The 27,917-nt window shown below is 38.2% G+C and overlaps 1 protein-coding gene across 1 annotated transcript in view; it reads right to left on the bottom strand.

Annotated features, from left to right (window-relative positions):
- Window positions 1-27,917, bottom strand: part of Ack-like (activated Cdc42 kinase-like) — a 182,412-nt gene that overhangs the window by 73,144 nt on the left and 81,351 nt on the right. Inside the window, exons 12-13 of the mRNA XM_068228267.1 lie at window positions 4,539-4,675; window positions 2,624-2,783 (exon numbers count right to left, since the gene is read on the bottom strand). Coding sequence (XP_068084368.1) covers window positions 2,624-2,783; window positions 4,539-4,675 — 297 coding nt within the window. The remainder of the gene's footprint in view (window positions 1-2,623; window positions 2,784-4,538; window positions 4,676-27,917) is intronic.

Genomic DNA, 27,917 nt, shown 5'->3' with positions numbered 1-27,917 from the left:
ACCAGCATGTCGTCATTCCAAATGACGATTCCAAATGACGTCATCTTCGCTGCCATCTCGTCAGCCATGCATCAAGAGAATTCGAGGTCCAGCCTTTTTGAAACTTTTAAAAATAGTGTCGTTCCCGACTACAGAGTCCAGACAGTGAGAATCTATGCAGAAGCCCCTCCTTCCGAATAAAGCCATGCTGCAGAAAGCGTGTCAAACAACGAGCTGATACTTAGCGTATGTTACGAGTTGTATTTCCGAATGTAACACATAGTGACTGGAAGCGTTCTTTCGATAACTGCGGCTGTTGAAAGCCAAACACTTATTTTTAAGTATATTTCATGCTTGTTCTCCACATTTATCACATCAGGATTTACCTAAACAGCTCTAAATGAGATAAGAGAGACCACACTGTTTAGGTTAGGTATGCTATCAAGTGCCCACATAGTGCCAGAAGTTCCACAACGGGAAGATTAAAAATAAATAACAGGAAAGTTAGCCGCGTTTATAGATATCTACAGGTGTGGCAGTAATGTGTTTTATTATCATAATATTTAATTTCATACAACCGGTTTCTCCATTTATTTTTATTAAAACGCAGTGTATTTTGTTTGGCATCTACGAAAATTGTTAAGTGGGGACGTAAAATAATAATAATTATTATTCGTGAGGTACATTGGCGAGTAAAACAACCGTTATGATTGGATTGCTTTTATCACGTTTTGAACCTACTTCTCTTGAAAAAACCTATAATGGCCCCAGTTACGAGATATTAAACAATCACTTTGTTAATGATCGTGCCTGCTATATTAATAACAACAGCGGTTAATATTTCTTAAATAAAGTAGACTTATTTTCTTATCCCGAGGGGGTGCAGCTCTTTTCAGACAGGACCCAGTGCAAGGGAGTTGCATGAACCATTTTTACCGCATATCAACCTTCCTGTCATTCGTAAATCTGGTAATATGATATCGGGAATCAAACTCAGGCTCCTGAAAACGGCAGATAATTGTACTAATCATTACGCTGGCAGAAATTCTTAACTACAAAAAACTCAGACATATATACATGATTGATGCGTGCTTGCAATGCGCGGGTTGGACACAAAACTATTCACCTATTTGTGAGACGTCATCAGAGCTGCAGTAGGCCAACGCTACGGAGGCGGACATTTCTTAACTACGAAACACAGATGTACCGCATGATTTCGAGGTGTGTTTTTATTGCGTGGGTTGTACGGACAAAACTATTCACAAATTTGTGTGATGTCATCAAAGCTGCAGTAAGGCATGCACCTGCTTCAAAGCGGAATCATTGTTCTTCTCTGAGGAATTACACTGGGGGAGGTCTTGTATGCAAGATTTTTTTTCTTCTCGAAAAGCCAAGGGGAGTCTAATATGTGAGAGGGGGGGTCTAAGACGTAAGTAAATATGGTAAGTGGGCAAGCAGCAAGCGAATCAATAGCATCAATGAATTGTTGAGGCTCGTGATGATTAAGCTCCAAGAAGAATCTGGAAGTTGATTAAAAATGGAGCAGGCATCCAGAATGATCATAAAGTGGAAACTAGTAAAATATTCCACTGGCCTATATAAGGAATGCAGCTGGCAAACAGTCAGTGTGAAGTTAGCCAAGAGTGAGCACGATATTCCACTGGCGTATATAAGGAGTGCAGCTGGCAAACATCAGTCAGTCTGGAGTTAGCCAAGAGTGAGCACGAGTCAGTGTTGAGTTAGCAGCCAGTGAACGCAGGTAATTGTGCAAAGCTCGTGAGTCCATGGCAAGCCTTTAGGCAAGGCGAGAGCCCATAAGATGGATATGTGGAGTTCTGTGTGGTTTATTTGTTATGAAGTGAGCTGCTTTGGAATGACAACACAATGCGCTGGAGAGTAGGAGTTCGATATTCCACAGAACTCTATGTTCCAATGTGTGAGAGTAAAAATTTTGTAGAGTGGAAAACACAAATGTGAGTGAACTTTTAAATATCTGTAAATAGTAGCTGAATAAATTTAATTGATAGGAAAACATGCTACCTCTTGAAATAGTGATTTTAGTTTTAAAGATCCTGATAACCCACCACAATACTTGCCTTAGTAATGTAATCTAGTTTTATAAGAGCCAATAAATAAAACCTTACAATGTATTTCTTAGGTAAGATGTAAAATGTTCTGTACAGCCTATCTATTACAAAAAAAGCCTAAATCATATCCATTGTTAAAAACAGTTCTAAAATAATAAATGAAAGATTTTTCTTTTTGGCAGTAAAAGTTGTACTCTAGCTCAGAAGAAGAGATACCAACATAAATAAAACTTTTTTTTATTTTTAACATAAAAAGCACTAATCTACAAATGAATCAGATTTATTTTTCTTGAATTTCCAGGAAGTTCAAGCAAACTGCAAATGAAAAATTTACACTAAGTACTGTTACAATAAACTAAGCACTCCAATAATGTGTACACAAATATTCAAATGTGATGGAAGCATACACTCATATACTGTGACTTCAATGAACATTTAAGGGGAAGGAGAAGGAAGAGGAAATTTCTTAAAATATTTTCTTTTTGTAAGGATTCTGAATTAAAAGATATTTTTAGATTCAGGGATCTTGCTGGTAATAAGAAGAAAATGTAATATACCTGAAGATGTTGCTGGTTTACTTGGCTCTCCTGTAATTAATGGGGCACGATCTGAGACATCAGAACATGTGCGAGTAAGTATGCCGTGATCAGGATCCGTCATACCCGAGTCCTCCTGAGGCTTGTAAGGGGCCACAACCTGATGAGGCAAGTGATGATACTAAAATATAAGAAAGAGAATCCATCAAGAAGCCTAGAAGATCTACGGAATATTACAACACATTATCAATACACGAAAGTTTCACAGCTACAATAAATACAGAGAGAGAGTTTCCGATCAATCAAGGAAGCAAAAATATGACAGCAGAGGTCTGTTTATAACAAGAATACTGACAAATTATAGAATAAAACTTTGAATGAAATTTTTTAAAGCAATATACATTTCATTCATGTATTGGAAAAAAAAGTTAACTTACCACATATCAAAGCAGAGAGAGAATTCACTTAATAGAATGTAACATACATTCTTTAAGACAAAGATACAAGAAATGGAATAGATTTTTCAATGCAAGTGGATGCTCTCCGGATTGATGAAGATGGGAAACTGAAACGAGCTTGTTATGGATTGAGAGGAATATAAATTGAAAGAACACAGATTGATGAGGAGACTGAAATCGTGCCACTGGCATAAAACACGATTTTGATGATTCATGTACTGTATTTGAGACTGGAGGAAGATGGAAATGTTTTCAAAAAGTAACGGAAACTGTACAGCTTTACGAGGGTAAAGTGCATAGTTTCCTGTAACTGAAGCACGGCTTTATATGCTGCAATAGAAGAATTTCATACTTGGGTTGTTCCATATTGACTGTATGGTATAAGAAAAACACACAATTCACCTTTGCCTGGGAGACTGATTACCTCGGATCGAGTACGGCTATTTCAGTCGCCTTGACAAAGAATACTGTAATGTATTCAAAATGTCGGCGAACTGTACGTAATGTACAGAAAATAACAACACGGTTCAACTCAGAAAATAAATTAAATAATACACATATGTGTCTTAAAACACACAAATGAGAAATAAAATTAGTTTGACATATAAATCAGTCACAGTTCATCATCAGAACTGCCGCCAGTGGAATTTTTCATCATTGTCACCTTCCCATTCATAGTTGTCCTCAATATCGCTCATAGAATTTAAAATTTCACATTTCTTGAAACTTTTCCTCAATACATCATTAGAGATCTGAGCCCTTGCAGTTTTTATCCAGTTGCACAGATAAGTTCCGCTTTGGATCGTTCCACTAATCCTGCTGGTGTCAGCGCATGATCACCGGCAGATACAATCCACTCAGTGTAGAGCTGTTTCAGTGCAGCTTTGAAAGACCAGCTCACACAAACATCCAACGGCTAAAGCATGGATGGTCAGCCCTCCTAGTGTGATGTAATCGGAGTTGCAGTAAGGCTTGTACCCGCTTCAAAGCGGTATCGTTGTGCTTCTCTAATACCCGCTTCAAAGCAGTATCGTTGTGCTTCTCTAATGAATTACGTTGGGGGTTCATGTATGCAAGATTTATTTTTTTCATTTTCCTTGTCTCAAAAAGCCAGGCAGGTCTAATACGCGAGGGGGTCTAATACACAAGGATATGAAAAATGTCATATTTGCTAGTTATTCAAAACCAAAAGAACCAGCTTAGTGTACTCTGGACTTGAGAAGGAACTTGGTATGCAATCTTGGACCCCTCAGATTATGATAAAATGCAGACGATATAATCTATTGATGACTTATAACTGTGAAACACGTGTCAAGGGAAGCAGTGTGGACAAGTGCAAGAGATGATTGAATGGAGAGGCAGATACTGCACTTTGTCTTATTTTGCTTCTTACGTGAAGTTTGAACAGATACGATATCCTCAGAGCTATTTTAAAAGAAAATTAATAACCAGAATAGAATAGTAAATAGATTGATTACCTTGCCTCCTAAGAAAGATATATCTCCAAAATATGCTCCATCCAAGCCTACATGTCCAGTGTGTTTCAAATCACCTTGTGGAGATGATATCATATCTGGACGCAAACGTCTCCGAGATGAATATGCATTCTTACCATCTGAAATAAACATAATTAAATATATAAATGCAACTGCAGCACAATAACTTATTTACACATAAGAAATTTACCTGGTAGTGATGGACTCTGTCTGACACTGATCGTCAAAGCCTACACCAGTACAGTAAACTGTTGCTGTAATGAATGCCAGTATAACAAAATGTTCAGAATTGCGAAGTTATTCTTAGACACCTTCCATTTTCCCTACCGTGTTCACTGTAATGTGTGTTAAAATATTACATTTTAACTCATTTCAAACTTTTAGTACAACAAATTTAAATTTTGCTTTTTTGCCAATATTTATCTTCATTTCTTCAAAATATAATTAAAACTCATCCCATTTTAATTGCTGGGCATTTCACACATGTTCCTATACAGCTTATACCAGACAGAACACTCATTACAACAACACACAGCCCAGAGTTGCTCAGATGCGTGACCATTGAGGCTAGCCTGGTGCGGCCGGGCTCGCTTGTCTGAAATGCAGGTAGCTTACCTATCAAGCATATTTAAACACTCAAAGAAAACCGACGCAACATAAGTTTCGTGGTACCACGTACAAACATGGGGTTGAAGAGTGCAAGCAACAATTTACAATTTCTTGGATGGAAACGAAAGAATTTCTACTATTACAGACTATGAATCTCATTGTTGAATCTGTATTGATAGTTGAACTTCTTACAAAATTGTACAAAAACTATTTTAATCCTCCTAGTCAATACTATATATTTTTGACGTCCAATTAAGACGAACGTTCACACATTAATAGACATATTTCGACCCAGCATTGGGTCATTCTCAGTAAGACATATACGTAGGTGGTTTGAAAAGTTTTCGGAATGTACTAGAATTAAGTATCTTACCTCGGTGGAACTGCTTTTATTTTTCAACATAGTCTCCCTGTTCCAATGCCTTGATCCCATCTCGAAAATGAGATTCCTCCAGGCCTGCAAAATACCTCTCCAATTCGGCTGTCAGTTCTTCCCTTGTAGAAAATCTCCATCCACCGAGGAAAATTTTCAGCTTGGGGAATAGATGAAAGTCTGATGGTGCCAAATCAGGTGAATGAGTTGGATGTGGCAACAATTCGTACCCCAGTTCATGAAGTTTTGCCATGGCAATAACACTTGTGTGCGGTGGAGCGTTGTCCTGATGAAAGATGACCTTTTTCCTTGCCAAACCAGGCCTTGTTTTGCATATCTTTTCCTGTAGTTGGTCTATGAGGTTTGCATAGTATTGAGTATTGCCCCGTAATTGTTTGGCCAGTAGGAAGATAATCTATCAGCAGAATGCCTTTTGCATCCCAGAAAACTGACACCATGACTTTTCCGGCCGAACGCACTGCCTTTGCTTTCTTTGGTGGTGGTGAATCAGCATGTTTCCACTGCTTTGACTGCTGTTTTGTCTCTGGGGTATAGTAGTGGACCCAAGTTTCATCTGTAGTCACAAACCGGCGCAAAAAATCTTGTTGGTTGCACTGAAAACGGGCCAGACTTTGTTCGGACATTTCCAATCTGGTGCGTTTATTGTCCAATGTCAAGAGCCACCTTGCGGATAATTTTTTCATACCCAATTCTTCAGTTAAAATACAATATACCCATTCAGAAGACATCCCTACAGCTTCAGCAATCTCTCGCACTTTCAGTCGACGATCCTCCATGGCCATTTTATGCACTTCTGCGATAAATTCTGGGGTCGTAACACTTTTTGGCCGTCCACTACACGGATCATCATTCAAGCTCTCCCGACCAAATTTAAACTCGCTGGTCCACTTGGCAACATATGAAAATGAAGGAGCAGAGTCCCCCAGTGTGTTCTGACAGTCTGCATGAATTTCCTTTGCTTTCCTACCTTTCTTTACAAAGTATTTAATCACTGCTCGAATCTCAGTTTTTTCTATTGTCACAAATCACTACGTGGGAACAACAACGTGTTCACTCACAAAGGACGTGTGATTATTGGGCGGGAACCTCGTTGCTCTAGCACTGACATCTAGCGGTGATTCCGAGAACTTTTCAAACCCTCCTCGTATGATGTATTAAAAACATAGGATACACACAAAATGAAAAGTACTTTAAAAGTTTTTTAAAAAGCATGATGAAAGTTTAAAAACTATGAAATGTTGAACGTTAAAACAGTTGTGAGCTGGAGAAGTCTTTCTGTTTCAATGCTTTTCGTTAGCAGCACAAGAGAATTAAAATGAAAGCAGTGATCAGGTTTACTGTGTGGTAGGCCTACTACTCAACTGACAGAGACAAACGACTGGCCATTAACTTATTTTGTATCAATATTGCATAACATGATAATACGATACCTTTATCCCTTTTCTCTACGGGGTCGAGTATGAAGTGAGACTAATTTTCGTAGCAAGATTTTACGACCGTATGCCCCTCCTGACGTTGACCTCATCAGATTTATTTATTTTAATTGTATGGTGATTATAACTACAAATTTATAAGTTCAGGTCCAAGTGTTTCAGCAACTCTACAGCACTTTCTGAAAGATGAAACAGGTCGCTGGGGCTTCCGGAGTAGGCATGAAGAGGGCAGCGCAGGATGACATGGTCCATGGTCTGCTCCTCTTCACTGCATTCACGTCTGCAGGATTGTACCTATTGATTGCCCTGCACGTGTCCACCGGGTGGTGCTAAGCGAGCAATAGCGACATAAGGTGATACAATTGAACCCCATCAGATGAATTAATGGGACGAAACAAATGGCGGAATATTATGAGTAACTAAAATGGATTATATTTACTTTATATGTAGGGACTGCAAAATACCACAAAAAGCGAAAACAATCATGTACCACACTTAGTTTGCTCCAATCCTCACGTACGGTTTAGAAACATGTGCCCTACAAAACAAAGACTTCAGTAGAATCCAAGCAACTGAAATCAGATTCATTAGAACCATGAACCAAACAACCAGAAAGGACAAGATCAGAAATGAAGTGAATAGGAAAGTAGCTGGTATCCTATTACCAGTGTCATAAAGAAACACAGACGTCAGTGGTATGGGCACATAATGAGAATGAACAGGGAAAGACCTGCCAGAAAATATTTTGACCTTAATCTCATAGGAAGAAGACCACAGGGAAGACCAAGAAAATGCTGGATAGAGACTGTATGATCAGATGTGGAGGAGAGAGAACACAAACGGGAGGATGAATTGGAACAGAAGATGTATGAAGACTGAAGGAGATGGTGATCGCTTGTACACCACACCCGGGAAACTGGAGTTGGGAAATGATGATGATGACGATGATGATGTTGGCCTAAAAGTCTTGTTCATTTATGACTTTCTGCATTTAGAAATACTGCCTTCCAAAGAAAATAGCCAGTATACCTCAAATATATTCAGAAGTTTGTTGAAGAACAGTGTAGAATGTACAATTTATAGCTCTTTATAGCCTAGAAGTCATATGTTCACTGCACAAAATTTGAGGTTATCATATATTGGACCCCCTTTTACATTTTTTGGCTGCAAAAGTGGGAAAAAAGGGTCTAATACATGAGTAAATATGGCATTTCATCTCATTATCTCCTCTGATGAGGGTATCGTTCTCAATGTGCGATTTTTCTTTTTTTCTTACAAAAGAAAAATATCACACGAGAACACGTTTACTTCTTTGTATAACAACTTTGTCACTCCGATACATATACTGTTCTCTTCAATCATCCATTTTTCTATTCTTGCACTTGCAATCTTTTTTATTCCCTACAAATCTATTGCTCTCTTTTTTTAAAAACAATCTATAATGAATATATACATGTTTCACACCAATGACCTATTGGTGATGTTTCTTGGCACCATATTGGAAGTCTTTGCATGGTAATACATCCATTGCTATGTCACAAGTCCTTAGAAATCCTGTCCACTGGTACCTTATTCATCGTAAACTGAGCATGTTAATATATAAGCGGGATAAGTATATGGACGTTATACGTCCAGGGACACAAAATATTAATATATTAACACCATTCATAGATCATCGTAACTCCTATTATTTTATCTATTATATTAAATATGATTATTGAAGGTTTTACCACACTTAGGATATCGGACCTACAACAATTATCCCCCCTAAAACCTTCAATATCTATCCTGGACCTTCCTTTCTCTGGGTCTTAAATTATATTTAGGTGTCCTGATATCTATGTCTTCATCTCTCTTATCCTCCAAGGTAGGTATCGGTGTATGTTGATCCTCCCTGAAGTCTGCATTCTTCTGGGGTCACTCTACGGTCTCTCCGTCTTCTTGTAGGGGTTGAGGTAACGCCTTCAATTCCGAAATATGCACCTTTGTCGGCGGTGCAGTCTTCAGGAGATACATACCAGTTGCCAACTTTTTATCCACCACAAAAGGTCCGAGCCACTTTGGAGCCATCCCAGTGTGAAACTTTTGAAGCTTGTTGCTGAGGGGATGGTTTCGATGAAGAAGTCGTGTTCCAGGTCTGAACTCCCTTTCCTCCGGTGCATCGTTGTTCTCGGCTTCTCTCCTTGAACACTCTTCGGCTTGGCGCTGCACCTGTTGAATCTGCTGCTGGTTCTGCACATGCCATGTATCAGGATCCTCCAGTTTCCCTCCTTGTCCATTGATGAAGTTCCAGTCGCCAGTTCTCTTGATTGGACGTCCAAGAAAAAGTTCTGCAGGTGAGAAACCCGTGATGCAATTAACCCGCTGTCTGATGGCCAGAAGGGACTCATGTAGGTGTTGGTCCCACTTGGTATGTTCTCTGTTGACCAAATGAATCTGAAATATCTTCTTTAACTCCTGCTTTCTCCGTTCGGTGAGTAGACACCAAGGATACCCATATCGACTGAAGACTTCCGTCCTTAAGAGTTGTATGATACGTCCAGATGTAGCTTCAGGGTTGGCGAATGCTTCCACCCATCTGGTAAATAGATCAGTCACCACAAGGATCCCTATTTTTCCCTGAGATGTCCTAGGGTAGGGTCCCATAAGGTCAAGGGCGAGGACCTCCCAAGGTTGATGTGGTTGGCGTCCTCTCATGCTGGTATTCGCCTTCTGGTCGTTCGCGTTAGTGCGAGCATAGATTGCACAGGCTTGAACGTATTTCTTGATTTCCTGACGCATGTGTACCCAGAAGAAATGTCGCCGAATCGGAGAATAGATTTCCTCTTGATCAGGATGACTGGCTTCTGGATTATGGTATTTGTTCAAAATCCTCGCGGTTTGCGACTTTGGAATGATGATGACCGGAGAAGATCCAGGCAGGTGGGAAGTATACTTAAGTATGCCGTCTTCGAGTCGGAAGTTCTTGTAGCACATCTTAAACTGAACTGGGACAGATGACAATTAGTGCTGCGTTTGCTGATCCAGGATGCCATTCTGTTACAGGGCATGTCCTCAGTCTGCCACTTCCTTATTAAATCTAAATCCATCTCATTATTTCTTCACCGGATAGCAAGGCGCACAAGGTCGGTTTGCGACCTCTTAGTTGGCCCAGGAATCTCTCTCTCTAATAAATTTGTGTCCGATTTCTGTCCGTCCTCAGGATTTCTTGATAGACTGTCCGCAGTTTCATTGGCTACATCAGGAACATGACAAATTTCGAAGTCAAAATCAGCAAGGATCAAGGCCCATCGCATCAGTTTGGACTTAGTTCCAGAAACTTGGTTCAACCACTGAAGTGAAGAGTTGTCTGTGAAGAGTCTGAACTTCCTTCCCTCTAAACTAGGGATGGCGAACCTATGCCACCTCGTGACATGCGAACATGATTTTGGTGGCCCGCCACATGGACATACTGTTTTTATATACGTCTTGCATTACAGATAATACATATCTTATAGTGTTTCACGTGTAAGAAATAAATATCGAAATTATGTTTCTGATCGGATTCTTCACATGCTAAAATTGGATTCTTCCCAGAACATCAACATCATTCAGTGCTATGCACCACAAACTGGTTGTGAAGATGAAGAGAAAGAACATTATGAAGAAGACATAGAGGAAAGAATAAGAGGAGATGGAACGATTGTCATAGGGGATATGAATGCTCAAGTAGGGACTGTGAGAGATGGATATGAAAGTATTCTAGGAGCACATGGATGGGGTCCATGAAACCCAAAAGGAACTAGATTACTTGATCTCTGTCTGAGGTCCCCCTGTGGGTGGGGGCGGTAGAATAACGCCCACGGTATCCCCTGCCTGTCGTAAGAGGCGACTAAAAGGGGCCCCAGGGGCTCTGAACTTTGGAGCGTGGGTTGGCGACCACGGGGCCCTCAGCTGTGTCCTGGCATTGCTTCCACTTACTTGTGCCAGGCTCCTCACTTTCATCTATCCTATCCAACCTCCCTTGGTCAACTCTTTGTTCTTTTCCGACCCCGACGCTATTAGGTTTGCAAGGGCTAGGGAGTCTTTCATTTTCACGCCCTTCGTGGTCCTTGTCTTACTTGGGCCGATACCTTCATTTTTTGAAGTGTCGGACCCCTTCCATTTCTTTTTTCTCTGATTAGTGTTATATAGAGGATGGTTGCCCAGTTGTACTTCCTCTTAAAACAATAATCATCACCACCACCACCACCTCTCTGTCTGGGGAACAACCTTGTAATAGGGAACTCATGGTATCAAAAACAAAAAAGCCATAAGGTCACAAGATATGGATGGGATGGAAAAAGTAGATCTCTTATAGACTACTTTTTGATCAAGAAACAACTACAAAATAAGACTGTTAGACGTAAAAGTGATTCCTAGTGTCTCCCTGGAAAGTGATCATAGACTCCTCATTGGATACTTGAAGTTTAATAGGTTAAAAGAAGTAAGAACCACACAGGTAAAGAAACTCAAGACTTGGAAGCTGAAGGACAATTATAGAATAATAGAGTTCCAAGAAAACATCAAAACAGTACTACCAAAGACAGATGAAAGAACAATTGAGGAGGAATGGAAGGATCTTAAAGAAAATCTAGTAATGATAACTGAGAAGGTATGTGAACGAACCAGTGGCACAAGAAGATGGAAGGAAACTCAATGGTGGAATAACAGAACAAGAACTGCTGTCTTGAACAAGAACAACATGTTTAGAAAATATTTCAAGGACTGGACTGACCATAATAAGGAACTATACAGGGTTGCTTAAAAACAAGCAAAACAAGTTGTTACAGAAGAATGAGAGAAGTGGCTGAACAAGTGGAGTGATGAATTGAAAGAGGATGTTAATGGTAATAAGAAAGTGTTATATGGGATGATGAAAAATAGAATAATAATGTTATTTGCTTTATGTCCCACTAACATGAAAAATAGAAAAAGAGATAAAGAACACTCCAAATGCCTAAGAGATGATAATGAAATTCTGATCACTGAAGATAAGATCAAAGAGACCTGGAGGACTTACTTTGATGAATTGCATGTAGCCTACACTAAAAAAAAAACAGTACTATCCCATACAAGTCTGCCTCTGACAACGGGTTAGACTTAACATGGAGTGATGTAGAATATGCCTAGAAATACCGTACATCAAAACCGGAAAATCAGCTGGTGCTGATTAAATTAATGGAGAAATGATCAAGGCTATGGGCATTTCTGGAAAACATTGGATCTACAGACTCTTTCATAAGATCTGGAAAGAAAGGGACATACCAGTTGATTGGAAAACAGGCATCATATTTCCAGTTTTCAAGAAAGGAGATAGAAAGAAATATAGAAAGAACTATAGAGGCATCACTTTAACATCTCAAGTTGGTGAACTTTACGAAAGAATTATACAGCATAAAATCAGACCCCTTATTGAAGAGAACCTCTTCGAAGAACAGTATGGATTCAGGAAGGGGAGATCAACAACTGATTTGACCTTTACCGCACGTCAGTTAATGCATAAATACTACAAACACAACCAAGATTTGTGGTTAGCCTTTCTGGATATCAAGATAGCATTTGATGCTGTGAACAGAGAGAAGGTGTGGGAAACACTGAAGAAAATTGGAATACAGGATGACATGATACACAGGATCAAGAATTTGTATGAAGATACCCGAAGTAAAGTCAAAATACCTGAAGGAATAACTGAAACCTTTGATACAAAATCTGGGTTAAGACAGGGTGGTGTTTTGTCTCCTCTTCTTTTCATCACTGTGATGAACGAGATACAGAGAAAAGTTCACCAAACAATTGGAGGTAAGAAAATGAAAGTTATCTTGTTCGCTGACGATAGATGCTTGTGGGGAGACTCTAAAGAAGACCTTCAAGAACAAACTCCTGGACAGAAGCTACTAAAGAATATGAACTCATCCTCAGCCAAGAGAAAGGTTGTTGTTGTTGTTGTTGTTTGAGTCATCAGTCCATAGACTGGTTTGATGCAGCTCTCCATGCCACCCTATCCTGCGCTAACCTTTTCATTTCGACGTAACTATTGCATCCTACATCTGCTCTAATCTGCTTGTCATATTCATACCTTGGTCTACCCCTACCGTTTTTACCACGTACACTTCCTTCAAAAACCAACTGTACAAGTCCTGGGTGTCTCAAGATGTGTCCTATCATTCTATCTCTTCTTCTTGTCAAATTTAGCCAAATCGATCTCCTCTCACCAATTCGATTCAGTATCTCTTCATTCGTGATTCGATCTATCCATCTCAGCTTCAGCATTCTTCTGTAACACCACATTTCAAAAGCTTCTATTCTCTTTCTTTCTGAACTAGTTATCATCCATGTTTCACTTCCATACAATGCCACGCTCCACACGAAAGTCTTCAAAAACATCTTTCTAATTCCTATATCAATGTTTGAAGTGAGCAAATTTCTTTTCTTAAGAAAGCTCTTCCTTGCTTGTGCTAGTCTGCATTTTATGTCCTCCTTACTTCTGCCATCGTTAGTTATTTTACTACCCAAGTAACAATATTCATCTACTTCCTTTAGACTTCATTTCCTAATCTAATATTTCCTACATCACCTGCCTTCGTTCGACTGCAGTCCATTACTTTTGTTTTGGACTTATTTATTTTCATCTTGTACTCCTTACCCAAGACTTCATCCATACCATTCAGCAACTTTTCAAGATCTTCTGCAGTCTCAGATAAAATAACAATATCATCGGCAAATCTCAAGGTTTTGATTTCCTCTCCTTGGACTGTGATTCACTTTCCAAATTTATCTTTGATTTCCTTTACTGCCTGTTCTATATAAACACTGAAAAGGAGAGGGGACAAACTGCAGCCTTGCCTCACTCTTTTCTGGATTGCTGCTTCTTTTTCAAAGCCCTTGATTCTTATCACTGCAGACTGATTTTTATACAGATTGTAGATAATTCTTCGTTCTCGGTATCTGATCCCTATCATCTTCAGAATCATAAATAGCTTGGTCCAATCAACATTATCGAATGCCTTTTCTAGATCTACGAATGCCATGTACGTGGGCTTGTCCTTCTTGATTCGATCCTCTAAGATCAGACGTAAAGTCAGGATTGCTTCACGTGTTCCTACATTTCTTCTGAAGCCAAATTGATCTTCTCCCAACTCAGCTTCAACTTGTTTTTCCATTCTTCTGTAAATAATACTGTTACCGTATTTTTGTGGTAGTTAGAGGTGAAAGAAGGTGCGGGGGTGAACAGGTCTCAGGCAACGAAATTAAAGTTAATTCAAAATTTAACAAGGTTATATTTTCTTTGTAAAATTCAGAAATAACACGAATGGCAGGTACAGAGTAGCAAGGCAACAAAAGTACAATTACAGTATTTACAGGATTTGGGCTTCGAGCCCCGAACGCGCAATTCTTGGGCAACTAGCCCAACTTTACCTCAAAACAAGATTAAACAGAGGGGCAGAAAACCCCATTCATGCCCAGGAGCACTTGCTCTAAATTACACAGAAAAGCCTCCTCGAGGCATACAACACTCAATTTTCGAGAAAGAGCCACTCACTCTCAACTTTAAGCCTACCAAAGGCCACACCAAACTCCACCTTCAAGTTGTCCTCTAAGGACATAGACACAGGGGTAAAATACCCAACCTACTGAGGCCTATTAAGTGAGAAAAAGGTTAATTACATGACCTCTAAAATAACAATTTGAGAGGAGGCGATCTGCACTCCTAATACATTTTGTTTAAAACCTAATCTGGCTCTAGGCCGCTAATGCAAGGGCTAATCCCATACTACGGAGGTGACTTTAGAAAAGAACAATTTACATTATATTAAGGAAGAATCGGTTGTGAGAAATAAGTTCACCTCAAAACAATATGAGTGGGAGCTCGAGAGGGTTAAGCACTCTCTATCCCAATACGTAGCTTAAAAGAGAATAGATACTGCACCCTGGTGGGGGTGTGATCAGCGTCATGCAATTGTAATTATGATGAATTATTGAGGAATATATATTTCATTGTCAGAATATAGTATCTTACTGTACATACAGTAAGAACAGGCCAGGCCGAGATGGCAGGTTTCACCATACCACAGACTCTTGTCTCCAGTGAGATTAACAAACACAATGAGGGACAGAATTAGGTTTCTCAGAATTTGTGCCAACAGGGAAAGAGAGAGCATAACTTGTTGCCAAAGTTTTCCTAGCCCGGGGCAGTCTTGGTAGTAGCAACAGCGCAGGGAGCCGGGTGCAAAATTCTGAGAAATGATGGCGAGGTATCTCCATGTAACTTGCGGGAGTGGAACACGGGGTTGGCAGTAGAAGAAAAAAATATGAGCCTTCCCGGTCACGTGGTTAAGGTGGACCAATGGAAAAATTCACTTGACCAAAGCAAGGCGACAACTTAGTATTTTAAGAAGCACTAGCGAGGCTAACTCCGTGGATTAAACTGATAGAAAGAAGTCAAGTATCGATTCAGAATAAAGTGGAATTTAGGAGCCTTACTATACCATAAAACTTATATAAAGTTAATAATTACGGGAGATTGCATGGTGAAATTCTGAGAATTCATGGACGCTATTCGTTGATTGGCTGAAGGCAAAGGACGCCACAATAGAGCGCGAAACCCCGAGCCGGGATACGGCAGCTAAATTCGCGAATATATCCATTACCAGCGAACGATAATAGTTGAGAATTGGTATAGAGTATTTGAGAACATAATTACATCATTGGATCATATATTTAAGCCACGGGCCAAACCGCAAACTGACGTATGAAGATATCGGGACTGTGCGTTCCAAGATGACCTCCGTTGAACTCGGAAGAGAGGGGATACAAGTATAAATATGAGGTCGTATACTAGGACTCGCAAGTACTTCCGATATTGTGTTCGAGCCGTGACCACGCCAGTGGTGCGCAAAAAGTACTTCTGATATAGCGTTCGAGCCGTGACTACGCCAGGGGTGCGAGTGTGTACTTACGCAAAGTAGAGTTCGAAGTATTATATTGTTACATAGTACAGTGATTCATGACGTGATGTAGCTCATATTACGGTCTTGAGCAGTCTACTAGTATGAAGTGTTTCAAATAGACAGGACTCAGTAAAGCCTAACTTACGGAGTGTGAGATTCTACCAACAGATTAGGAAGTGCGTTACATGAGAACGGTCACGAGTGTTTATGTCACCTAGTAAACCGTCGATTCTAAACTGATACCTGGTCAGCTACATGAACGTGAGACGGGAAATTCAAGTGCGCGTACGGGCCGTTGTAAAGGGAAACCCGAGGTATCCCATGTTCCTAGTGTCCGGGAAAGGAATGAAGAATGTATATTTACATTAAGTGGGCTAGATACAAGGCCGAGAGTGTAAAATTTGTGAATAGAATTTAGGGTGGAAATTATTCCAAAGTGCAACAGTTAATTTATTTGTTTTTATTCAAAATGTGTAAAGTTGGAAAGGGTCAAGGATTAATTCTTCAAGCTGGCATGAATACCAGTGAAATGCATTGCTAAAACCCGGAGGGGCTATGGCTTCTCGTCCGGTTTTAGCAGACTACAATGGCAAAGTTGAGTACCTTTTAATATATTTATAGATTGCTATCGTTAGGGGGAGGAAATCATATTTTATCATGGTAACTTGATTGTGAAATGAGCCGTTACGGCTCGTATAAATTCAAAGATAGATAGACAAAGGGACAAATTAATATGTAGATTAGACCAAACACTCATCATAAGTTGATTATTAAATAGAGTATAGTAGGGTTGAGTTGTTCATTCAAGTGCTTGAGTTGTTTGATATAATATGGAGCACGTTTCACGTAAAGATAATGTAAATATTCATTTCGGAGTGCTTCCAAAGTGTTTTTCCGTTATCGGAACCTTTATAGATATTAAGGCATGTTGTTAAGATAATCCAGAGGTAGGATTGCCAAGTGATTTAAATTGTTGTGGGACGGAATGAAGTCCATTGATTTGTTTGTAAATATCGCGAAGTTCGCCAGTGGACAAAATAATAATAATCTGTACAAGTGTCGAAGTAGTACAATAGAATTTGGTAATGTGTAAAGGTGTGTTTAATAATAATCTTTGAGAATAAAGGCACGGGCTTAGTTGGATAGAATGATTGCAAATTAAAGTAATTTAAATGTGGAGATCACATGTGCCGTGAATAAGTATAATTTGTGCAGTGAATCCGGTTTTAACGCTAATTTTTGATTTAACGTTTTTGGACTCCATAATAATCATAAATAAATTTGGTAGAAACGAGATAGGCACTTTTATAATATGGTCACGCTATGTTTGAGATCCAGAGGGATTTGAGCCAAAAGTTGAGATTTGGAGTTTTGTGGGACAGAAATCCGGCCCGAAATGAAAGTGAATTGTACTAATGTTGATGAAGAAATAGATGGATCTTAAGGCCCACATAGAGGTTGTATTTATATACCGGTGTATTGAGTGGCAGAATAGAGTCCACACACCGAGGGTTAATTTGTGAAAATGTTTTGAAGAGTTCCAATGGATAAATGGACTTCAAAATGGAAAAGGAAGGAATAATTTAACACTTGCAGAGATTGGACGTATTTGCCCAACTGCGAGGTGTTATGGGATTTGAGAATTGTCTTAGGAGCATATGGTCTCCATGAATTAACGGCAGTACGAAAATAAGGTTGCGGGTTCGAAAACTATTATGTCCCGACCGATGTGAATTCGGATCTTGGTGATTTCTGTTTGGGAGAGAACGTATGTGACTAAATTATAAAGATGGGGAATAAAAATAAAGATTCTCGAAATAATAATAGTATTATTAATAATAATAATATTCCAAGTAAATCATATCTGGATTGATTAGTGCCAAAATAAATCGGAATTGTAAAAGGGGTTATGCGTTAAACATATTAAGGGTGGAATACCGTGTAACAGGCGAAATTATTTTTTTAAAAAAATAATAATAATAATAAAAAAATAACTACTTTTTTTTGAAGAAGAAGAATTTACTTTTTTTATATTTTGGACATAATAATGATGTTGGGAGTTGAAATGAAAAATTTGAGATTTTAACTAATAATAATAAAAATGAGAATATTTGAAGACGGAGAAGAAGAATAATCAACGAAGGTACTTTTATTTATTTCAGATGAAAATAAAATAAAATCGCGAAAAATTGAAATATTAGTCCGAGGATGATTATGGGTTATGATAATCATGATCTCCACAAAACAACATGATAATAATAATAATAATAATAATAATAATAATAATAATAATAATAATACTAATATTTAATAAAATATTTTATTTTTTTTATTTTTCTTATTATTTCGGATGCTGATGATGGATGATACTAGGGAAGTCAGCTGGCGAATTAACGTAATAATGTCAATTGGTTGTAAATAATAAGTTAAGTTAATATGTGTAAAATGAAGGCAAATCTCTACATCTGGACAATTAGGTTAGAGTCCCTTTGTCGTATTCCTTCAACTAACGATTAGCATATCTTGGTTAGGAACCCGGGGAGAGTTTGTAGTTTCCCGGGTTGGTCTCATCTCAATCAAAGTGGAGGCGATAACATGGTCCATGTGATCGCGCCTACTTAGCCAACAGGTATTTGGTCCATGATCAAATATGGTCATGGTGTTAACGAAGGTAAATCTGATACCTTCAGATATCAACGGTTCTACCACCAAAATGGAAGGGTGGTCAAAAGTGACAAATATTATGTAATCAATTTCAGGAATAATTTGCCAAATTACCGGCAAATCAAGGGTCAACAGATTTTGATTGTGTGTAAAATTTCATTTGTTTACTTAAATAAATGCTCCTTTAGCATTTGCAAGGAAACAGTTCCAGGTTCTTGTAGAATAGTAAACCCTTGGTGACCGTTTAAATATCCGTCCCCATTCCTAGGACGGAGCCTTCATGATTTCCCTTTGATCTGAATATATATAATTTGTGTGTTTTATGATGAGCCTTAAAGTTAAAGATTAGAGTGTCCCGTTCAACCCTGTAGTACTGATTAGATGGCGCCCTTACATTTGGTTTGAGATCTTATATCTCAAAATATTTTTTTTATTGAGTATTAGTTGCGATGGATTCGGACCGTAACACTCCCTGAGATAAATGCTGGTTGGGACTCAGGCTTTGAGCGGGGACAATACTAAGAGTCTTTACATTTTAGGGAAAGGTTACATGGTGAAAAAGCTTCGGACCCGCCCCGAGAGTTAGCCCGCTGTCACACAGGGCATCGAACGATCAAGAGCGACCAACTGGCATCGAGTACTAACGACTAAATTCATTTACCTTGTCACACTGCTCATCGATCGAGAGGGATCGACTGCACGGAAACAGCTGATATTCCCGCCCAGTACCGTACAGGCTACAGACGTATTCATATTCACGGAAGAAAAAGAATGTGTTGTGAAAGCGATAATTCGGGTGGAAATATGATTCTAACCTATGAATATATTAGGAGAAAGGAAAGAACCAGACGATCGCAGTGGACAAGGTAAAGAGCCATGGAGAATTCCACCAAAGTGTGCCTTCGTTGTGGAATGACGAAGAAAAATTCAGGAACTAGTACCGAATGTTCATCAATAATTACGGTATAAGGAATTAGAGGAAAAAATGTAGTCACTAATAAATATCAGGCAAACAAATTACAGGAAAAGTATAAGTTCTGAGGAAAGGCTGACACTATCGTTAAATTCAATATTCACAACGATTTTTTTAGGTTTAAAGTCAGAAGTGATGTTCACCTCCGAAACAACTACTGTATGTCCGTGGCAAAATATATCAAATAAAGGATTAGTGGCAGGTACATTTCTTTGCATTCTGTAGGATTCTAATAAAGTATTGATAAAAAAGGACTGAAAACGGTTATGTAGCTACATCAATTTGAATTCATAATTTGAAGGTGTTACAATGACCAGTGGAAATATATTTATTTAGGCCTACAGGTTTCTGGACATTGGTGACTCATACAGATTTAGGATTGCTCACAATACATCAGTGGATTTGTTCCTATTATATGTGATGCCATTCATAGAGCACTACAGCCAGAATTCTTGACAGGGTGAAAGTTCCAACAAAAGCCTCACAACAGTGGCTCATTGTACTTCAAATATAAGACTAATACCATTTATGCTTATTTGTTTTAATGATGCTGGATCTTGGAGCATAATTACTGTCTTTTCAAATGATATTTTGAGGTGTTTATTAGATGGAGGTTAACAGCTTTTTTTTTTTTCCATACCACTTGGTGAGATCCCACCTACCAAAACAATAGACATATCAAGAAATGCTTCCAGTCAAAATTTACATTACCTAATGTAGAAATAATGTGTCAAGTTTCATTACAATCCTGTAAATAATTTTGAAAGAAAAAAAATGCACATATGCTCTGAATATTGTGGAAATGATAAAAGTATTGGAGTTCCTTACACTGTTTCTCTCCCTCATGATCCTCTGCAAATCTCTTGTTGCCTCTCCTCTTCTTTGTTATTGTGCCATGTTCAGAATAGTATCATATTGCTTTCATGACAAAGATGTTGCTGAATTTCTGTAGACCTACTGTGTTTTGTGCAAAGAATCCAGGTCCACATCCAAACTTTGCAAGAATGACAATCCTGTCTTAATTTATATCATTGAAGACTACAGCAGCTTCAAAAGCAGCTAATTTTACCAAATGGCTGTGAAGAAAGGTTGTCTATGGACATCTCTTCCGAAGTAAATTCTCTTTGGGGTTCTGTGTAATCACATATGTGTACATTTCTTGAGGAGTTCAGGTGAGGCTAGTGCTCTACACTAGCTTAATAACTATAGGAAAAGCTTCTGGAATATTGTTCTAATAAGTTGGCAGTGTAATAGACGGATACTTGTCACAACTACATGTAAATTACACACAAGGTCTTGTTTATTACCCTCATCACTAAGCATAAAGTACTGTCCCCCCAAACTTCGCACTGGCAAGCTGCTCTAATTGCTCACTTGACAATAATAAACCAATTAATATAAATCCTGCACTTCCATCCAAGTTACTGGTAAACTCCTTGGTACAGAGTAACAACTTTTTCCGCAAAGGTCTGGTAGGACTCTCTTTCTTACCTCAATGTTGATTTTGCCTTTCTGTGTATTGTTCATATGTAACTTCTTTACTGATATGAACACTACCAAGCCTATCTATCCATCCTGAAATACTTTCCTTATGAATCAGTTCAAGGAAAATGAAAACTTTGCCTTCAATTTAACCCAAAATGAGAACCAAACACTGCAAAAAATAATAGGTGCTAATAACAAGCACCTTGCCTTCTATTTTTAGAAGTGAAAAGTGTGCCTTTCTAACAACTAAATACTATTGCCATCTACAGTAAAATGTTATTTAGGCCTGTTGCTCAGGTGGTAAATGATTTAATTTTGCTATATCTTACATTGCCTGTCAAAACTGTTTGTAAATACCAATTATATAAATTAATGTTTGACAGAGTAGGGTGTATGGGTCTTTTAAGATCTTGGATTGACTTACAGGGTAATTAATCTACTCAACCTTTTGTTACAAGCATGTAACTGTCATATGGATATACTTTTTATAAATATGTACATGTTCTGTCATCATATCCCCTTAATATCACATCCCACAAAATACAGTTTTTTTATGTTGTAGATTAAAATCTACAAAACTTTGGTAGAAACACCTGTCAAAATAGTTACAAATCTTTGTTTTTCATTGTTTATATGGATCTACAGCACAAGAAATAAAATAATCGGTCTACCTTGATGCCCCCTGTAGGCCTATATGTTATTAATAAATTATAAGTACGGTAACAGACATGAAAGTAGTGATTGCTGGTGCAGACAGGTACCAATGGCAGGAGAGTACTTGGAATGAGGAGATAAAGGCTACCTAAGTTACAAAGGTATAAGGTGGCAGGGAGGGATTCTGTCAGGTATAACTCTAGTAAGAATTTTGTCCTATGCAAACGACTTGGTCTATTGAAACTGTGCAATCTAATATCTTGCAACTTCAAAAAGGATGCAATGAATATGACATGAAAATTAGTCGTTTCAATTCTAAAGTGATGGCAGTAGGAAAGAGTAGTAGAACTGAATGTCAGGTTGAGAATACAAAATTGGAACAGGTAGATAATTTCAAATAGGTATTTAGGATGTGTATTCTTCCAGGATGGCAGTATAGTAGGCAACATTGAATATAGATGCAGTAAACCCAATGCAATGAGCTTGCAGTTGTGTTCAACAGTATTCTGTAAGAAGACAGTTAGCTCCTGGACAAAACTACTCATGTCTTTACACTGGTCTGATTTCAGACCACCTGTGCTGTACACACCTAATGCAATGAGTTTGCAGTTGTGATCAACAGTATAGGTACCAAAAGAAGGAAGTCAGCTCTTGGACAGAACTATCAATACGCCGGTCTGGTTTCAGACCACCTGTGCTGTACAACTGCTTACTACATACACACAGAAGGGACCTACTACATGTATTTCAAAATACTCCTTTCCTTGTAAACCATACATGTTCTACCACATAAAATATACAAATTAAGATGTTGTAATAATGCTAATAATTTTAAAAAATTGGAGTTAAGGTTCTTTCCCATCAGGTGTTAATACACATAACTCACTGAGGATTCAAATAAATATTGATAGATAAGTATAACAAAAACTGATTTAATTAAAAAAGTAGAACATTTCTCAAGAACATAAATTTTATTTGATTCTTTCTTGATCTAACACTGTATACAAAAGTTCCTGAATTTTAACTTTGAAAACCCTTCGACCTAGTACACTCATTCTTTCCATGTCATCACAAAGACACTAAAAATAACACTGATTACATTTTCTTTTCAGTTTTCAGTATCTTTTCTAAATATTCACTTAACACATCACTGTCACTGTCACTTTCACATTTCTGTTTCTTTTATTTTTAACTGCTGGCAGAGCTGTTTGTGGAAGCAGAAGCCACTGGACTGGAAGTTGAAGTCCCTTCAGTAATTTCTGATCTGTAGGAGTAAGACCCCTCCAACACAAATTATTTCTGCTTCCTCCTCCTCTATTTCAGCTTGGTGAAAAGGCTCTCACACATCAGGTGCCACTTCCATAGATGTGTTTGTTACAGAACTGAAAAAAATGAACAACATATTAATGCAATTCTTCTAAATTGGAGCTATATTTTAGTCTGGACACAAGCCTTCTGCTTAAGAAATTGTTACTTTCAATAATTATTTTAGTAAGATGATTGTTAGGTTGGATTATATTATATTACTTTCAGTTATATCTGATAAATTAATGAACAGATGGGTGGAACTTATGGCCTACAGACTGAATCTTCCCCTCACTCTTTCACAACTATAACACTGGTCTGTAGTGTAGGCCTACTTTTAAAAATAAATATTACAGAATTGTACCTTTTTCCAGCAATGAAGAGTTCCAGAAAGTTGAGAGCATTGAAGTAGACCCATTTTATGTTTTCTGTACAGCAGAACCTGGGAGGAGAGGGAGGATGTTATCTCTCCAAGTTCGATATCCAGCCTTCAGAATTTGCCTTGTTTTGGCACAACTTTTACCTGAAACAATGAATCAGAATATTGTGACAAAGAAAATATACATGTTAGACCTACTTATGGCATAGGCCTACACTTATTTGTCATTAAAGCGAACAATGGTAGGCCTATTCATTTCATTAGGTACCGGTACGAGATGGAGGTTAGGAAAGCACTGCTTATGTTTTCCAAACATTTCTTCAATTAAGTTACAAGAATGATAATTACTAGTTCTCCTAGTATAACGTTTTTTACCAATCTATTCCGTATAATATATTTTATCAATAAATAATCTAAGATAACACTATTCATAAGATAATCGTAAAAATATAATAATTACTTACCAGTTTTTGTCCCAGTTCTCGACGCTATAGAATGCCATACAAAATTCACGGTCTCCCTATTACTATATCCAGGGAGTCTAGGATTATACACCACTTTGTTTTCATACACTAAGCAAATTAATGTTTCGATTTCATCAACAGATGACTATGTTGCGTCCGCCATCATCGAACGACTGCGACTGAAAAACGGACACGTTTGTTTTCACAAACCAGTCGATCTTCATCGCTCGTAGTTGATCTCTGACGATCGATGCTGTGTGACTGGTGCCACTGCCCTCTGTAGGTTTGTTTTCTTAGTCGGTTGATCGCAGTCGTTCGATCGAGCCTGTGTGACAGCCCCCTTAAACTGCTGAGCTAGCAAGAAAAGAAGTTATTATACGGCCATTACCTGGTTGTTGAACTGCTGCCCGAAGAAAGAGGCGCTTCCCGCCCCCTGCTATGTACTTTACACACTGAAAGATGGTAGAGAAGTGGCGCAGAGACCCTAAAATCAGCAGTTTATATACTCTCGCGGAAAGTTCGAGGCGTTTCAGGAAAGAAAACACCCGCCCACAATCATTTATTGGTTAGGGTTAAGCAGCATATCCAATTTGAAGAAGAAACACCTTATTGGTCGTAAATTAATTAAAGAAATTCGGGATTGGGTAAATTCAAAACAAGGGGAAAGAAAGGGGAATACAGCCAACTTAAACAATACCAGAAAGAAATTTAACAAGAAACAAACTTTTGAAATAAAAATTTCTCCAAAAAACAGTTCTTTCACCTTGCACTAGGGTGCACTATTGTAGTTCTTCAGTAGTGTCCTCTAGAAGAGAAAGTTCACACTTCTTACTACCAGCAAAACAAAAATACGTCGAAAACGACCCAGTTCAGAAACTTCAAAATTTCCAAGTAGTGACATCTTCTGGGTAACTTGAAAATTAATACATTAGATAAAGTTCGGACTTCCTCCAGCAGAGGATCTTCAACTGGCGCAAAGTTTGAATTAGCGGCGTGGAGGTGTACCGCCCGGTACAAATATGTGTTAAAATTTTGCAGGCATGAGATACTAAACTAATGGTGCGGTAGTTTTCACACCTGTCAGCACCGGCTTTCTTGGGAATAGGTATTACAACAATCTGCCAAAAATCGGATGGGACTTCACCTGACTCATACATCTTGCACACTAAATGAAATAACCTTGCCATGCTGGTTTCTCCTAAGGCAGTCAGTAATTCAGAGGGAATGTCATCAATTCCAGGTGCCTTGTTCCTATTTAGGTCACTCACAGCTCTGTCAAACTCTGACCTCAAAATTGGGTCTCCCATTTCATCAGCATCAACAGCCTCTTCATGTTCCAGAACCAAATTATCTACATCTTTACCTTGATACAACTGTTGGATATGTTCCTGCCATCTTTCTGCTTTGTCTTCTTTCCCTAGAAGTGGCTTTCCATCTGAGCTCTTAATGTTCATACACCTAGATTTCTTTTCTCCAAAGGTTTCCTTGATTTTCCTGTATGCAGCATCTACCTTTCCCAGGACCATACAGCCTTCGACATCCTTGCACTTCTCCTTCAGCCATTGTTCCTTAGCTACCTTGCACTTTCTATCCACTTGAATCTTTAATCGCCTGTATTCTTTTCTGCCCTCTTCATTTCTAGCATTCTTGTATTTTCGTCGTTCATCAATCAGGTCTAGTATTTCCTGAGTTATCCACTGATTCTTAGTTGATCTTTTCTTCTTTCCTAACATTTCTTCAGCAGCCCTACTGACTTCATTTTTCATGACTCTCCACTCTTCTTCTATAGTGTTTCCTTCAGCCTTTTCATTTAGCCCTTGTGCAACATGTTCCTTGAAACAATCCCTCACACTCTTTTCTTTCAACTTGTCTAGATCCCATCTTTTTGCATTCTTTCCTTTCTTCAATTTCTTCAACTTCAGATGGCATTTCATGACCAACAAGTTGTGTCAGAGTCCACGTCTGCTCCTGGGAAAGTTTTGCAATCCAACACCTGGTTTCTGAACCTCTACAATAGAGTAAATTAATATATTATTTTGGGTCCACCTTTTCAATACAAAATGTAAATAGTTTAAATTACATAGGGACTAGTTTCGACCTAGTAATAGGTCATCATCAGCCTGAAGTAAATAAAGCGTAAATATCGAAGAAAAACTAAACAATGTAAACACAAGTACAGTCTTTTTAAAAGTACATACCATGTGGGATATTGAGCAGCAATATATTAAAAATAATAACTCTTCCAATTGACGAAGTACTGAGCGGAAGTTATGTTGGTTATTTATGAATAAAGTTCAGTGCGCCGTATAGTATTAAAAGTCCAGTGTGCACTAAAAGATGTTATAAAGAAGAATTATCAGTTGAATGCTGGCTTCCTGAGTTTGCTGTTGTATATTCGAAGAAGTTACCTACCACCATTTCTCTCTTCAGCTTATCACAACACGCGTAAATTCCCTTATGACATGTTTTATTTAAACATTTTCTTCCACCTGACCAAATTTATTTATTTCCTACTGTCATTTATTCAGAGTCAATTGTATGGTCCTCATTGAACTGCGAATTTATATCCACCTTTATTTAACTCCATATATGTTATTCCACCTCATGAAACATCCATCGTCCTTCAAGATTCCAGAAGCAGAAGAGCTTTCTTCTAGCATCTTACTTCGCATCGACAATTATTTCTAGTTTATAAACATCTTGAGAAGACAATGTCACGATACTTTAATTTCAATGATCTCTGAATGAACAACATCATCGCTTGAAAACCAACCTTTTTCGATTTCCACTTTCACAACTTGTCATTTTTATACGACGCACGGGACCTTTTTTATGGATCTCTATTTTTTTAACATAATATAGCACTTCTCTGGACTCCTAAGCCTCCACGCTCAACAGTTACCTAGTTGCATAAAACTGAAGAGCCTTTCCAACATCCATGTGTTTTGACGTCTATGAATACCTTAAAAAATGACGTAACTTCTTTGAATATACAACAGCAAGCCAGCATTCAACGATAATTCTTCTTTATAACATCTTTTAGTACACACTGGACTTTTAATACTATGGACTTTTAATACTATACGGCACACTGAACTTTATTCATAAATAAACAACATAACTTCCGCTCAGTACTTCGTCAATTGGAAGAGTTATTATTTTTAATATATTGCTGCTCAATATCCCACATGGTATGTACTTTTAAAAAGACTGTACTTGTGTTTACATTGTTTATTTTTTCTTTGATATTTACGCTTTAATTTACTTCAGGCTGATAGGTCGAAACTAGTCCCTATGTAATTTAAACTATTTACATTTTGTATTGAAAAGGTGGACCCAAAATAATATATTAATTTACTCTATTGTAATCACAGTTCAATACGGATCTATCATTATGAAACTTATTTCTTTTAATTATTTCTTAATTCTGAATCTCTGCCTAATCATAATGAAGTCTATTTGATACCTTCCAGTGTCTCCAGGTCTCGTCCACGTATACAGCCATCGTTTGTGGTGTTTGAACTAAGTATTGGCAAGGGCTAAATTATGATCAGTGCAGAATTTAACCAGCCGACTTCCTCTTTCGTTCCTTTGTCCCAATCCAAATTCTCCTACTGTACTACCTTCTCTTCCTTGGCCTACTACTGCATTCCAGTCTCCCATCACAATTAGATTCTCGTCACCTTTTACATATTGTATTAAATCTTCTATCTCCTCATATATTCTTTCGATTTCTTCATCATCCGCTGAACTAGTAGGCATATAGACCTGCACTATTGTGGTGGTTTGGTGTCTATCTTGACGACAATAATTCTTTCACTATGATGGTTGTAGTAGCTTACCCGCTGCCCTATTTTCTTATTCATTATTAAACCAACTCCTGCATTTCCCTGTTTGATTTTGTGTTGATAATTCGGTAGTTGCCCGACCAAAATCTTGTTCTTCCTGCCAACGTACTTCACTTATACCAACTACATCTAACTTTAGCCTATCCATCTCCCTTTTCAGATTCTCTAACCTACCACAACGATT

Source organism: Anabrus simplex, chromosome 6, assembly GCF_040414725.1.
Source record: "Anabrus simplex isolate iqAnaSimp1 chromosome 6, ASM4041472v1, whole genome shotgun sequence".
NCBI lineage: Eukaryota > Metazoa > Arthropoda > Insecta > Orthoptera > Tettigoniidae > Anabrus > Anabrus simplex.
The sequence above is the reverse complement of the archived record's forward strand: the minus strand, read 5'-3'. Positions and strand labels throughout refer to the sequence as shown.